Raw genomic sequence first — 16316 nt, 5'->3', positions numbered from 1 at the left:
TGTTGACAAAGATGAGGGACAAGTGAGTACTTTGCAGATGGGAGTATAAATTACCACAAACACTTTGGAAAACAGTTTGACTCTTATCTTCTAATGTAGCCCAAGTGCTTAAGCTGTGGCCCAGAAGTTCCACTTCTAGGCGTGTAGCCAACAAAAATGTGTGTATATATTCACCAGATGTACATGTACTGGAAATGTCCATAAGCCCAAACTATGAAGCCCCCAAATGCCTATCCATAGTAAAGTGAATAAGCCAACTGAAATGTATTTATTAGACATGAAACACTGCACTGCAGTGAGAATGAACTACAGCTACTCAGAATAACTGGGATGAAGAGAATGCTGACCCAAAGAAGTCAGACACAGAGGAGAACAAACTCTATGATTACAGTCACTTGAAGAAGAAAGGCACAATGAATGCGTGCTGTCAGATGTCAGGTGAGTGGCGGGTCTTGCACAGGTGGTGTTTGGAAGGGACACAAGGGGCTTCTGGGTGCTACCTGAGCTTTGTCTCTGGACCCGAGTGTGGCCACTTGCAAGCATTCCATCTGGGAACACGGGCTGTCAGTTCTTCAAGAGCAGAGACAACAGCCACAATAGCTGTCTCCCCAGGGCCCAGGATGGCCCTCCTCGGCACTCTCTTCATTCAGCAAATAAACAAGTTGGCTTGCAGAGGTGTCTCTGGAAGTTAGTGTCTACTATTACTCAATGTCTGTGTTTTTCAAAGTGTCAACCAAGACCCGTTTGTGGGCTAGAAGGTCGGCTGACTGCATGGGCTATGTATCTGGGTTGCGCAGTAAAATCATCTGTGGGACATTTAAGACCAAACTGCTCTGGCCACATCTTAGACTAAGTAAATCAGAATCTCTGGGAGGGGGACCCAGGCTTGGGAAATTGTTAATACTTCTCAGGTCATTCCAGGAGACAGCTGAGGTTGAGAAGCAGGTTCTTTATGAATGAAGCTGTCACGAGTGGAAGAGAACAGAAAAGAATACCAGTGTGACTGTAATATGGGGAAAGTATGTGTGTGTTATGTGTTGGGTTGGAATGCAAAATGTATTTCTCACTGACAGTCATGGTCAAAAAAGTTGGAAAAACCTTGCACTACAGTTCTCCTCAGAATCAAATGATTCAAAGAACATCACTCGCTTGATAAAATCTCATCACGGGCAGGTTTCATTGGTTCAAAGCTTTGAATGAGAGTCAGAAGATGCTAGTGATTCACATGCTCTTGAAATATAGACTTTCAGTTTTTAAGGAGAAAGTTTCAAGGAAAGTCAGTGCTTATTTGAGAAATTTAAGAACATATTTATTTTGGACATATGGTCCCCTGGACATACAGACTAGGTGAACAGTGTGAAATTGCCTGACAGTGACTGTGGCTGAAAGTTCAGTGCTTTGGTGGAACAGGATTCTGAATCATTTAACCCAAAAGTGTTGATAAACGAAGATCTGCTAACTTCAGGGTGATCAGAAGGCTGGCTGGCAGGTGGAGTAGCTCTCACCTTTGCAAGGGGTTCTGCCACAATAATGTGCTATGCTTCCTGAAGGAACCCATTAGACCTTAAGATTTACTCTTATGGGGCCCATGAGAGAGAAAGAATGTGTCAGAATGAGGATGTTCTCATTTGTAAACTAAATCGGAGCAAGGTCTATATGCCAGCATCAGAATTTGTGACACTGGTTGAACAATCATTTGCTTATGCCTGAAAAGTAACACCGAGTCCCTCCTAGTTTTACATTCTGAGCAACTTCTGAATTGATCGAAGGCATGCATATGTGCTAAGTCGCTTCAGTCTGTCTGACTCTTTGTGACCTCAGGCTCCTCTGGACAGAGGGATTCTCCAGGCAAAAATACAGGAGTGGGTTGCCATGCCCTTCTCCAGGGGATCTTCCCAACCCAGGGATAGAACCCACATCTCTTATGATTCCTGCATTGGCAGGCAGGTTCTTTATCACTAGCACCACCTGGGAAGGCCTGACAGAAGACAGTGTGTTAGTGTTAGTAGTTCAGTTGTGTCTAGCTCTTTGTGACCCCATGGCCTGAAGCTTGCCAGGCTCCTCTGTCCATGGAATTCTTCAGGCAAGAATACTGGAGTGGTCTTCTATTCCCTTCTCCAGGGGATCTTCCTGACCCAGGGATCGAACCTGGGTCTCCTGCATTGCAGGCAGATTATTTACTGTCTGAGCCACCAGAGAAGCCCCATTGTGTAAAACAGGGATCTCACAACCTGCTTCAAGCTTTAATCCTATGGCAGCTCAAGGGTTGTAGGTGACACCTAGTAACTAATACAAAATAAATGTACAGAACACCTACAGTATGGAAGTCACTGTGTTCAGTGTTATAGGCAAGGAATAGGTCATACTCTTAAACAGTTTATATAAGAGTTGGAAAAGTAAGACAGATCTACGGAAAAGCACTGCACAGTAAAGTGATTCTATGTGCATCTATTGAGTGTGTATTATGTCCAGGCTCTGCACTAATTCTGAGCAGGCTGTGGAAAGGTCTTAGAGCCTAGAGTCTGGGGGGAAGACAGACAGACAGCTCAATATTTAAAAAGGGGTGGGGGGGGAGCTGAGCTCCCTGCCTGTCATGCCGAGGGAGCCAACAATGGGGCCTTGGAGTTGTACCAAGGAGAGCATCTCACACAATGTGGACCAGCTTTGGAACCACATGGGGACCTGTGACAAACGTGGATTCCTGGTCTCAACCTCAAGTCTCTGGCATTAGACCTCCTGGAGGCTGTGGGCCTGAGGACACACAATTAGGACCATGCCCAGGTAATGCTTCTACACACGGAGTTTGAGAACACGGGTCTGAGATGGTGGTTCACAGCCTCAGCTGCACGTGTGGACAGCGTGAACACAATGATGATGTCAGATAGGACCCAAAAATGTTGCTTCCATGGACCTGTCCATACACCTGCCAAAGGCTTGAAGGATCCGGAGGCGGGAGAAGGCAAGTATTACTCAGGTTAAAAACTTTAAAAAGCACAAGAGGTCAGGAGCCCCGAATGCCAGGGAGGGAGAGCCAGGAACTGAGGCAGGAGAGAACCACATGTTAGAACATCACAGCTTTATCTGAGGAACAGATACGAAGGCAGAGGCGCTTGAGCTGATCTTTAGAAACATCACGCAGAGGAGGAATTAAGATGTGTGGGACTGGAAGGAAGTAATATTTAACCGCAGTGTGGAGGAATCTCTCAGACATAATGTTGAACCAAAATGCCCATACTGATACTTAGGTGATGGTCTGTTTCCTGATTTGCGTGCTGGTTACATGGATGTGTAAGGCTTCCCTGGTGGCTCAGATGGTAAAGAATCCACCTGCAATTCAGGAGATATGGGTTCAATCCCTGGGTGGAGAAGATCCCCTGGAGAAGGGAAATGGCTACCCACTCCGGTATTTTTGCCTTGAGAATCCCGCGGACAGAGATGCCTAGTGGGCTATAGTCCATTGGGTCTCAAAGAGTCGGACACAGCTGAGTGACTGACACCAATACTACACGGATGTGTTAACTTCATAAGAAGTCTTTGAGCTGTCCCTAATGTGTGTGCACTTGTCTCTGTCTATTACACTTTGATGCAGCTTACATGACAAAATCCACCCTTGGAAGGTCACCTTTGGAAACACTGTTCTAGCCTAGAACGTGGGCTGCTTTACTGTGGATGGTTCTCCTGGGCCAGAAGTTTGCCTCCTTGTGACCCCCTCAGACCTGGCTTGGCCCTCTAGAACCCCACAGAAAGTCTGGGGTCATGGAGAGAACCCCACATAAGGGAAGGTAGCTGTGTGTGTGTGTGTGTGTGTGTGTGTGTGTGCTAAGTCGCTTCAGTCGTGTCCAACTTTTCGCGACCCTGTGGACTGCAGCCCTCCAGACTCCTCTATCCAAGGGATTCTCCAGGCAAGAATATTGGAGTGGGTTGCCATTTCCTTCTCCAGGGATCTTCCTGACCCCAGGATCGAACCTGCGTCTCTTACATCTCCTGCATTGGCAGGCAGGTTCTTTATCACTAGCATCACCTAACCCCTACTAGGGATATCCTGTGAAACTTCTCTATGGTGGACTCCCTGGGAAATGTGAGTAATGATCCCTGGGGAATCAAGAAGGTGTTTTCAAGCATTTGGCAGAAAAGCATTTTATGAGATTAAACAACAAGGTGATGATTGGTCAGGACAGAGGACTGGGTTCCCTTTGTCCCCTGGAGCCACAGAGGTGGTCCTTCTCCCTATTTCATGGTCCCGATGGGCAGACGTTTTAGACAGGATAATTTGTTTACTGCATTCAGGTTGTTTTGGAAGAGCTTTCCCATTGGCCCTCTGAGTGGGAAACAGCCCTGACTGCTGCCACATATTTCCCAAGTACTCCCAGATGCCTTGTCTGAACACAGAGAGAGGTGAGCTGCAGGAAGTGTTCACAAAGAGAGCCTCTGGCCTCCTCCCTCTGGGCTCTCTGCCGGGGCTATTTCCTGCTGATCAGAGGCTTTAACTCCTGGCTTTGTTGTTCAGTCGTTCAGTGGTATCTGACTCTTTGCAACCCCATGGACTGCAGCACGTCAAGCTTCCCTATCCTTCACCATCTCCGGGAGTTTGCTCAAACTCTTGCCATGGAGTCCGTGATTCCATCCAGCCATCTCATCCTCTGTCGACCCCTTCTCCTCCTGCCCTCATTCTTTTCCAGCATCAGGATCTTTTTTAATGAGTCAGCTCTTCGCATCAGGTGGCCAAAGTATTGGAGCTTCAGCTTCATCCTTCCAATGAATATTGGAGCCCTTTTGCCCACTGAAAAGTCTTGGGCTTTACCACCCCAGGAAGGGCTTATGCAGCCCACTCCCTTGCCTTGATGTGGAATAAACTCTGAGGCAAGATTTACATTCCAGAACTCCCCCTGGACTCGGGCTGAGGCCAGAAACTTTGGAATCGCATCCTTGCTCAGATCCTTTCCCATCTCTAACCTGCTTCTTCTCTTTCCCAATGGTCTCTGCTGGGAGCCCATTCTTAATGAATCGCACCAAACTCTAATCTCAGGGTGTGTTTCCAACCCAGGTGGCTGGTGTCCTGAGAAATCTGAGGACTGGCTTCCAAGATGGTTTTGAACCACCTACTACCAGGTATCATTTTCTCCCCCTGTTGTGCTCAGTTGTTGACCACTGCTCCAAAATGAAGCATGCCTAATCAGTGACTGCATTCTTTTCTGTAAGGAAAGCTGCAAGTGTGGTGAAGAATGAGGAATAATTGTTGTAGAGCCCACAAATCTGTTGAAAGTTCCAGCAGCCTGCTCAAGCACTTTGGTGGATCTAGATGTCACTTTGTTGACATATAGGATTCGTAGGTAGCTCAGCGGTAAAGATCTCGGCTACCAGTGCAGGAGACCTAAGAGACATCTGGGTCGGGAAGATCCCCTGGAGGAGGAGGGCATGGCAACCCGCTCCAGTATTCTTTCCTGGAAAATCCCCTGGACAGAGGAGACTGGTAGGCTAAGCTGTTGGTGTATACACCTGGGCAAGTGACATTTTGCTTGTCAGAATCCAGGGAGACTTTAAGACGAGTTCTGCCCTTTTTGAATTAGGGGAGACAAGAAACTCCTTCTTATTCCCTGTCCTCTGTGAGAATCTGTGGCAGGAGCAGCCTCCCTCTGCTTGCCTGCTCCCAACCAGAGTGAGCGAGACCAACTCAGACTTTAGGACCCGGAAGGCCCTGAGAAGAAGAGTTTCATTTTTAGGAAATGCACATAATATGTAAGTTTTTTTTTTTTGTCTTGGTGCTTAATAGGAAGAGAGTGTCCATTTCTTCTTTCTTAAATGTTCCACCTGAGTTTTGTTAACAGAATCAAAGTTTGGCTTGGCCCATAGACAGAAGTCATCCCCAATTTGGGGCCCAATTTGTAAAAGGAGGATAACAATGCCTTTTTCTGCTTGAAGGCATAGGGGTTGGACTAGATAATCTTTTGAATCCCTTTCCTATTCTAGGAATCAGCTCTTACCTCCTTTGCAAGTCAGAAAATGCACTGAATCTGTGGAGAGTCAGGCAGGGCTGCCTGAAGATTGATGCTAGAAGCTCCGGTTGCCTAGCAACAGCCAACAGAGATAGGAACTCAACTTCCCTTCCCCAGGAGCCAGAATCCAACTTCTTACAAGTTTCTGGTTCTGTATTCTTGGATAATTCCTTGCACAGTGGGCATCTGCACTTACACCACATGGATGTTGCCTGAAGCCACAAGCTCATTGCTCAAACCAAAGACCAGTCTCTGGTTTGCACTAAGACAGGGGAGCAGGTGGGCAGGGACCTCTGCTGGTGCTCAAATCCAAGGTGGGTCCAGCAGCAGTGATGTGTGGCTTCTCTGTGGGATGGTGAGAACAGAGAGGGTGGGCGCCTCTCACCAGTAGCTGGAAGGCAGTAGCAAAGCCGATTTCTTGGACTACACTGTGTGACTTTGCCCGCATTGTCTCAGTATTAAAGTGAGTTCACCATATAAGTTAACAAATCTGAAGCGAGAGCATCCTGTTTCCATGACATGTTCTGAAAACCATGCTAGATAACCAGCTTGGCAATGATCTTCTTTCATTTAGCTGATTGGGAGTATTATTAGAGTGAAACAGCCATGAAATCCACAGATGAAAGAAAATATCTATGTACCCCCATGTGTGGTTGGGTGTTGGGCTCTTGTGTTCTCTAGGGATGTAATTTTGTGGGATGTGTGTGTGTGTGTGTGTGTGTGTGTGTGTGTGTGTGTGTCATTAGCAACACCCACCAGAGTTCATGGCCCTGACTTTTACTGACTCTCACACCCACTTTTGCCTCCATGGACACTTGGTGTTGGGTTGGGAGACTTGTGTTAGTTCACCCTGCAGAGCTGGCCCTTGGTCCCGAGCTGCAAACATACTTAGCCTCTAAAGCCAGTGCGAACACTCCAGCTGCTTCGGGAGCAGCCGCGGATGTCCCAGAATGCCTCAGGGTGCAGTTGCCATATAAATCTGTGGTTGCCTGGAGGGGAAGAGAGTGAGGAATGAGTGAAGAAGCCCCACTGCTTTAAACACAAAACAACACAGAGCAGAAGATCTTCTGTCTCTTTTACTTAAAGTCTGCCTTGTTCTGAAGATGGTTTAGATGGAGGCAAGAATAAGCTTAGCACTCATGTATTTATTTTGCCAGACACTTTTATCTGAGCTTCCTAGTGGCCTATGCAAAAAGGGAAACACAATCGGTTATAGTCACAGTGTCCATAAGATACAAGCAAATCAACTGTTTAGAGAGGCAACTCTTCAGCTATTCTAATAGAGAGATATTTATTTTCTGGACCCTAAAAGGAAACATTATAGGTGAAAAGTGACAAGCCAATACCACCACCATAGTTGATGCAATGGTGGGGTTTGTTACAATGAGATTGGCTCAGAAAGATCAGGGCCACCTCATCAACAAATCATTTTCCCTCCAGGAAAAAAGGGTGGCATTCCTAAAGAGGAACAATGAAACAAGTTCAGCTAAAGTTTGCCTAGAAGGACAGCCATTAAAGAGAAAATGCTATGTTTTCTACATCTAAAATCCACCAAGAGATTCTGGAACACAGTGAGTAAGACAACTGCTACATCAGTGGTTACCCCAAGTGGGGAGGCTGATCAGCTGAGTTTTAAAGCATTTTACAGAGAGAATCCTCATCTTCAATGTTTGTGAGAGACAGGGTTTTCATTAAGATTGTTTATAAACCATGAGAATACTCATTTCTCCTGTTTGTCTGTAGGCTCCTTGAGTGGATCCATTATTTTGGGGGACAAAGCATCAGGGCAGTTTAAAGTCAACTCCTGGGGAAAGTGACCATATTCAAAGAGAATTCAGTGCCCCTCCCCAGCTGGAGTAGGGTCACAGACAGGGGCTGAGGACAGAGTGATACCACTGGAAGGCCCTTGGGGCAGGGAGGGGAGTTTCTGGGAGGTGTTTGGGAGACGGCTTACAAGCGGAACAAGATCGGGGCCACCCTTGCTTGTCCCTTTCTGCCCACACAGCTCAGAAGATGAGAAAGGGAAGCCTCTTTCTGCTTGGGAGGAGCTGACACATTTTCTATCCTTCCCAAGACTAAGGGGAGCTGAGGGGGCTCATGGGAGAAATCAGGGGGTTTCATGGGGGGAGCCAGGCTAAGGTCTGGATCTCTTGCAGGGCAGGAACTTCTGCCAGCTCATGTGAGAGCTGGTCAGGTGGAGCCCAGGCAGGACCTTGGGACTGAAGGGCTAGCTGGTACTGATGACTGCATTCTTGTTCCTGCCTTTCTCCCAACCCTGGAGGAGGTGGTGGCCAGGCAGAATGTAGCCCAGCCCGACTACTGAGTCACGCACTAAATTCCTGGCTTGGAGGACTGAGAGAAGTCTGTATGCCTAGCGGATTGGAAAATTCACTGTTAAACCTAGGTGCCCAGGAAGGAAGTGTTGCTCAGAAGAGTGCAGTAAATGTCTATGATTCTTAACTTTTTGATTTTCTCAATTGTGGACCCGGTTTAAAATACTATGAAACAGTACCCTTCCTTTGCAAAAACACATGCGCCCTCTTCTGGGGAGGTCTAGGCAGCAGCAGGGACCTGGAAAAATCCATCCGTGGATGCCATTTCTAAATAACACTAATAAATGGATGTGTTCTTGGCTCAGATGGGGAGCAGGTTTGATGCTCCAGTTCTTCATATTAGTTACCTTATAAGCAATGTGCTGGGGCAACATCTTGGTAAACTAGAGTTCATCATTATTTGTAAGCCAGAACAATGAACAGGAAAATCTATGGACCATGAGCGGGAAGGAGGTCAAGGCGTTCATGTTTTTTGTGAGGCCTTGACCTTGATAACAAAGCATCACCAGCCTAGAAGAGGGGGGCATCTCCCCTCGGAACAGGGGCTGACTCTTTGAAGGAGGGCCCTCCTACCATGACTTCCCCGTGTCTGCGTATGATGTCACCAATGTCGTCGCGCACCCCTGGCCCGCACTCACCACGCCGGCCTCCGGGTTCCGCTTGCGCCCATTGCTGAAGGTGGAGGCCAGCGTAGAGGAGCAGCTCTCGTCGTAGAGCGCGGTCCTGCCGTCGTTGATGGCCGAGTTGATGGAGATGGTCCACATGCTCGATGCGTAGCCGTCGCAGTTGCAGTCATCGTAGCTGCCGCCGTCGCCTGAGGCCCACACGTAGATGCTGCCTTTGCCCCCGCGGCCCTGGGGGTGGGGGACAGAGAGGGATGCACGGGCTGCAGCGGGGTCTGCCTGGCCTCTTAAACAGTTGAACCCAAGGCCTGGCTTGGTTTCTATCTGTCCTTGAAAACCACTGTCCTTCTGGACAGGCACCCTGAGAGTTTTTCTTTTCAGGAAGGAGTCAATATAAAGTCATCTCAATTTACAATTTAATCTGGGAACAACAAGGTGGGAAAGACTGGAAGAATCTCCTTAAAACTGACAAATGGACTGCTTTTTAAACATTGAATATCCTCATGGTAAAAAGTCAAAGTATATGGAAAGGAAAATGAAAAAAAACAAATCCTTCTGCATGTAATTCTTACATATTCTTTCAGGCATTTTTCAGCAAAAATGCAAATGTACCTGTAAATTTATAGTTAGCTATATAAGATGTAAAAGATATTTATCTATAGCTTCTGTTTTATAGGTATTATGTATATTTTACATAAGTTTAGACATATATATGTAGATATTTTGAGTATTAAAATACACATTTACTTACAGATTATATATATATATATATATATATGTATATGATACTGATCTCTGGGTTGGGAAGATCCCCTGGAGGAGGGCATGGCAACCCACTCCAGTATTCTTGCCTGGAGAATCCCATGGACAGAGGAGCCTGGAGGGCTACAGTCCATGGGGTTGCAAAGAGTCAGACAGTCTTAGCAGTTGAGCACGCACACACGCCAGAGGAAAGGAGGTGTCTGAATTACCTCCAAGGTCTCCTGCCTCCTGACAATGAGAAGTGACATTTTGATTGCTTCTAATAGGACTTGGAGTTAATTAGCCTGTGACTGGCTGAGTCAATACATCAACAAAGATTGATTCAGCCACTAGCTGAGAAGTGTCCTCGGTGTCTCAGGTAAATCTGTCCTGGAAAACTCCATCCAAACAGGCAACTGCCCGCGAAACCAAGACACAGAAGGAACCGTAGCATCCTTACAACGGAGAGGGTGCGAGAGGGTGCAGCCCTCTCAAGCAGACTCAGATTTGGGCTCAGTGTCAAGGATGCCACCCTTGGAAAGTGAAACAGACAGGAATCAGCATCAGTGAGTGAGGCTACCCGTTGGGGAAACTTCACCTGAACCAGCCCACAGGTGGGCTGCTAGTAAGACAGGCAACCTCTGCTAAAAGGAAACCAATGCTAAAAGCATCCTCACCTTGATGTAGGGAGACTGGTTGTGACTCTAACCTGTCGGGTTTCTCTGTGTTCATGACCCCTTTATATTATAGTTTGTAGCCCTGCCCACCAAGAGGGGGGCCTGTTTCCCACCCTTGAGTCTGGGTTGGCTTCCTGCCTTGCTTCAGCAAACAGGATGTGGTGGACAGTGGTGCTGGGTCGATTCTAAGCATGAGTCTCAAGGAGCCCAACCCATGTCCGCTTTCCCATGGGAACCAACCTGAGTTAGCCTGCAGGTGATGACAGACAGCCTGGTCAGGTTCACTGCCACAGCTAACAGTGACCCCACATGGGAGGCCACCCTAGATCAGGCAGTCTGTGGCTCACCCTCCAGCTGACCACAGATGCATGAGTGAGGTCACCTGAGATTCGCCAAGGATGGCCCAGGTTGGCAGAGCAACCCAGCTGACCTGTAGACCCACGATCAGAGTTAAGTGGTTGTTACTTACTGAGTTTGGGGAAAGTTTGTTATGTGGCTTTGCTCACTGATACACAGAGAGCAGTATCAGCATGTTTCAGAAGAGTCAGCAGCAAACATTAGTTTTGTTTTGGACTGTAAGACTTAACCCACAGGAATATTTTGATTGCTAGGAATTTTAAACTTCATTTTCCTAAGCTGTTTGTGTGTCTGTGTTTATGAGAGTGATAATAATTTTATTCTTGCTTCTAATGATTGGGTATCAGTAGCAAACAGTCCCTGACTTCTGGGCAAGATGGGCCACTAAAGAGAAGACCCTAGTTCTGGGGGCAGACAAGTGGGGAAGGGGCATCTATAAGAGGGCTGAGAGCTGACTGTGGGATGGGTCTGTTACCAGCACACCACACTGGCCTGTTAAAACGACACCCCAAGATCCAGTTCTGTCTCCAGCTTCACCTGAACCACAGCTGGGGTGAAATTGAAACAGAACAACTGTGACTCACATTCAAACAATCAGTTGGAGGGTACAAGGGAGAAATGAGGATGATAATCACAGCATACAGTTCTAGGGCACTTGGTGTGAAGCAGGGACCGCTCTGAACAACTCACATTGTCACTCACGGCATCCTTCCAGCCGTCATGTGAGGCAGGACCATTCACGCCAGCCACACGGAAGACAAAGTATGTAAGAAGAAACACAACAAACAAACAAACAAACACAAGAGCTAAGTAGGACTTTGAAATTCTGGGGAGGGACACAGATGAAAATATGACCACTGGAGAGAAAGACAGCATCTCAGGGTTGTCAATTTTCCCCAAGTTAACTTACAAATTTAATGTGGTCCTGACAGATGCACTGTATCGTTTGGGACCTAATCAGGCAGATTCTGCCATGCTGGGCAGTTCACTACAGTGAGTTTTATCCAGGGAGTAAGTAGTAAAGAAGAACCAAAGCCCCAGTTGGGGTGTGGGGGTCACTCAGAGATTAGGGAGGAGATGGTCCAGGAGCCTGCACTGCTCAGGGTGAGCTGCCTGCTGGGGTTTCCGACCCTTACTCTGAAGCACGTGCTTGGAGGAGACTGGCTGTCTCCCTGCCCTCCGTGTTCGTCTGGTTTAGGCTGGAATTATCTTCTCTGCCTCTCCTCCGCCTCCGCTCTTTTTTATTTCCCTCGTTTTTTTTTAAGGCAAGTGCATTTAGATGAAATTTAATATGTGGTGAAACTGCACTTTGAGTTCTCTCTTTGTGTTAGTCTTTGGAGGTTAGTGGGATTAATCTCTCTTTAAAGATTTCACGAAATGAGAATTTGTCACCGAGGCTCTATTGAGGGTATTTAACCACTGATGTCCTCACCCAAGGGTGATTTTGTGTCCCAGGGGGCACTTGGCACAGGTGGAGGCATTTGGTGCTCACTGCCAGCATCTAGCAGGTGGAGACCAAGGATGCTAAACTTTTAAAGCAGAGGACAGCCCTCTGCCTCTCCCCCTGCCCCCACCAGGCACAACTAAGAATGAGGGGGACTGAGTGTCAGCAGTGCGGAGGCTGAGTCTTTGCTCTAACCTGTTGGCAAAGGCAGTGGTTTTAAGAGCACAGCCTAAAGCAGTCTTTCACAGAGCCCGAGTCTCTTAAAAGCTCTTATGGATTTTGTAGTTTGCTTTTGGGAGAGTAACAGGGAGGAAGGCTAGGGGTCTCCAACTGGAGGACATGGGCTGCAAGTGTCAGACATTTTTCATCTCTCTCTTAAGTGGCAGGAGGAAGCAAACTATTTGTGGCAGACTTTTCCTTCTCTATACAAAATTAAAAGGTTTCTCTTAAAATTCTGTGTTGCCATGAAGATACCTGGTTCCACCTGAACTTAATTTTTCTCAAACCTTGAGCTAACCAATGGGTTTTAAAGATCTTCACAACCCAGATAATCATCATGGTGTGATCACTCACCTAGCGCCAGACATCCTGGAATGTGAAGTCAAGTGGGCCTTAGGAAGCATCACTATGAACAAAGCTAGTGGAGGTGATGGAATTTCAGTTGAGCTATTTCAAATCCTAAAAGATTATGATGTGAAAGTGCTGCACTCAATATGCCAGCAAATTTGGAAAACTCAGCAGTGGTCACAGGACTGGAAAAGGTCAGTTTTCATTCCAATCCCAAAGAAAGGCAATGCCAAAGAATGCTCAAACTACTGCACAATTGCACTCATCTCACATGCTAGTCAAGTAATGCTCAAAAGAGAATTTTGAAGCCAAGCTTCAGCAATATGTGAACCGTGAACTTCCAGATGTTCAAGCTGGTTTTAGAAAAGGCAGAGGAACCAGAGATCAAATTGCTGAATCATTTAAAAAGCAAGAGAGTTCCGGAAAAACATCTATTTCTGCTTTATTGACTATGCCAAAGCCTTTGACTCTGTGGATCATAATAAATTGTGGAAAATTCTGAAAGAGATGGGAATACCAGACCACATGACCTGCCTCTTGAGAAATCTGTATGCACGTCAGGAAGCAACAGTTAGAACTGGACATGGAACAACAGACTGGTTCCAAATTGGAAAAGGAGTATGTCAAAGATGTATATTGTCACCCTATTTATTTAACTTATCTGTGAGTACATCATGAGAAACGCTGAGCTGGAGGAATCACAAGCTGGAATCAAGATTGGCAGGAGAAATATCAATAACCTCAGATACGCAGATGACACCACCCTTATGGTAGAAAGTGAAGAAGAACTAAAGAGCCTCTTGAGGAAAGTGAAAGAGGAGAGTGAAAAAGTTGGCTTAAAGATCAACATTCAAAAAACTAAGATCATTGTATCTGGTCCCATCACTTCATGGCAAAAAGATGGGGAAACAGTGGAAACAGTGGATGACTTTTATTTTTTGGGGCTCCAAAATCACTGCAGATGGTGACTGCAGCCATGAAATTAAAAGACGCTTACTCCTTGGAAGGAAAGTTATGACCAACCTAGACAGCATATTAAAAAGCAGAGATGTTACTTTGTCAACAAAGGCCTGTCTAGTCAAGGCTAGATAGTTTTTCCAGTAGTCATGTATGGATGTAAGAGTTGGACTATAAAGAAAGCTGAGCACAGGAGAATTGATGCTTTTGAACTGTGGTGTTGGAGAAGACTCTTGAGAGTCCCTTGGACTGCAAGGAGATCCAACCAGTCCATCCTAAAGGAGATCAGTCCTGGATGTTCGTTGGAAGGACTGATATTGAAGCTGAAACTCCAATACTTTGGCCACCTGATGTGAAGAGCTGACTCATAGGAAAAGACCCTGATGCTGGGAAAGATTGAGGGCAGGAGGAGAAGGGGACGACAGAGGATGAGATGGTTGGATAGCATCACTGACTCAATGGACATGGGTTTGGGTGGACTCCAGGAGTTGGTGATGGACAGGGAGGCCTGGTGTGCTGCGGTTCATGGGGTCACAAAGAGTTGGATACGACTGAGCGACTGAACTGAACTGAACTGAATGAGCTATGTATTTACCCTAGACTCTGTCTTTCTTCAAGTCAGTTCCGCTTAAGACTCAGAACCGATAAGGGCTCAACAAACCAGTTTGTTTTACTCATATATTGTTCTCCTAATCTATGTTAATGAAACTATGTATCTACTTGGAAACCTGCCTTTCTTCAAAATTCATGTCAGTAGTTTTATGGCCTGGGATGACTCACCTTGTGCCAATGTTATCTCAAAGTGCATGTTGTGGGTGAAGGGCTTGGTGCCAGTCTCTGAGTTTTGAGACATTCCCTTCCTGTAATTAGCAGACTGCTGGAGAAGGAAATGGCAACCCACTCCAGCATTCTTGCCTGGAGAATCCCATGGACAGAAGAGCCTGGGGGGCTACAGTCCATGGGATCGCTAAGAGTCGGACACGACCAAGCAACTTCACTCACTCACTTACTCAATAGCTATATAGAAAGTGAAAGTTGCTCAATCATGTCCGACTCTTTGCGATGCCATGGACCATATAGTCCATGGAATCCTCCAGGCCAGAATACTGGAGTGGGCAGCCTTTCCCTTCTCCAGGGGATCTTCCCAACCCAGGGATCATACCCAGGTCTCCCGCATTGCAGGCAGATTCTTTACCAGCTGAGCCACAAGGGAAGCCCAGTAGCTATAAAACATCTGGCTAAAAACTAGCAGGGGAATACTCTTTCTTCCCCCTTCTGATGTCTATGTCAGAAACTTTATCTCTTTTATATTTTAATAAAATTTTATTACACAAAAGCTCTAAGCGATCAAGCCTTGTCACTGGCCCCGGCTTGAATTCCCCTCCTCCAGAGGCCAAGAATTCCAGCGTCTTTCACAGCTCAGCAACAACCTTTCACTTTGAATACAAAAATAATGGCACAAATTGCTTACCATTGGCTAACGTGAAGTTCCAGCTCAAGGCTGGTACATTGGCTCTGTGTACTCTCAGCACATCACCTGTGCCAGGAGGTGGAAATCCTGCTCTGAGAGGCTTGGGTCTGAAGTGAGTTGGTCCCTTCATCCTACCCAATATCTAGTGACCTGGAGTAATGACTGGCCTCCCCCGTGCCCCGCCCCCCCCACCCGCCTCAGGCCCTGGCCCAGTGGTGGTATCTGCTTGCAGATACTGATGAAGCCAGCCTGATATAGTTTGTCTTTTTCTAGACAGTGAATTACACTAATTTTTATTTTCCAGTCACCTTGACATCTTAATAGAACATAGATATACTTAAAAAAAGTCATTGCATTTGTATTATGAAAATCATATTCTTTGTAGAATGACTGGAATCTAGACTGTGAAGAAGAAAATAAAAATCCTATGTAATCTTCCATGAATAGAAAACCACTGGTAATATTTGGTGGATTCCTGCCAGTTATGTATATATGCAAAGCATAAGAATAGGTTTAAGAATGAAAATGGGATCATAAAATCTATCTATCTTTGTGGCCCTGCTTAAAATGTGTTTGTTCCCTTACCACTACATTAACATTTCCTCACATAATTAAATACTCTTCTATACCATAAGTTTTTATTAGTCTTCTTAGAAAGCTATTCCGTAATTTATTTACTCTTTTTCTTAGATGTACATAGAAGGCTGTTTCTAGGTTTTAAAGTGCTGACATGAACATGAGTCTATACATGTCTTTGTATTTCTATTTATTTCCTCAGGCAGAGTCTTTAAAATAGGGAATGTGGGGTGAAAAGTAACGAATGTTTGAAGATTTTTGACCCATGGTGCCATATTATTGGTTTTATAAGGCTTAATAATAATCTATATTTTCACTAGTATTGCACAAGAACTCAGTATTCAGCCCATCTGGGTTAAGATTTAAAATAATTAAAAAAATAGTTTTGCCAAATTAGTGAACAAAAACAAAACTCATTGTTTTGGGTTATTTTTTCACTGTCAGTTGAGTTTTTCTTTCTCTACATTTACTGTTCATTTGTATTCTTTATAAATACCTTAGCAAAGCACCATGTCTCCAAATATAATGCCCTATGCGTATCTTTTCTTTCATATCATTTTTTTATTGATTTGTTAGA

At 45.8% G+C, this 16316-nt stretch overlaps 1 protein-coding gene across 1 annotated transcript in view; it reads right to left on the bottom strand.

The window, feature by feature from the left end:
- The window catches only part of PCSK2 (proprotein convertase subtilisin/kexin type 2), a 231432-nt gene that overhangs the window by 4760 nt on the left and 210356 nt on the right, over nt 1-16316 (bottom strand). Inside the window, 2 exon segments of the mRNA XM_070472194.1 lie at nt 6882-6982; nt 8965-9180. Coding sequence (XP_070328295.1) covers nt 6882-6982; nt 8965-9180 — 317 coding nt within the window.

The sequence above is a fragment of the Odocoileus virginianus genome, chromosome 9, assembly GCF_023699985.2.
Source record: "Odocoileus virginianus isolate 20LAN1187 ecotype Illinois chromosome 9, Ovbor_1.2, whole genome shotgun sequence".
NCBI classification, from domain to species: Eukaryota; Metazoa; Chordata; class Mammalia; order Artiodactyla; family Cervidae; genus Odocoileus; species Odocoileus virginianus.
The sequence above is the reverse complement of the archived record's forward strand: the minus strand, read 5'-3'. Positions and strand labels throughout refer to the sequence as shown.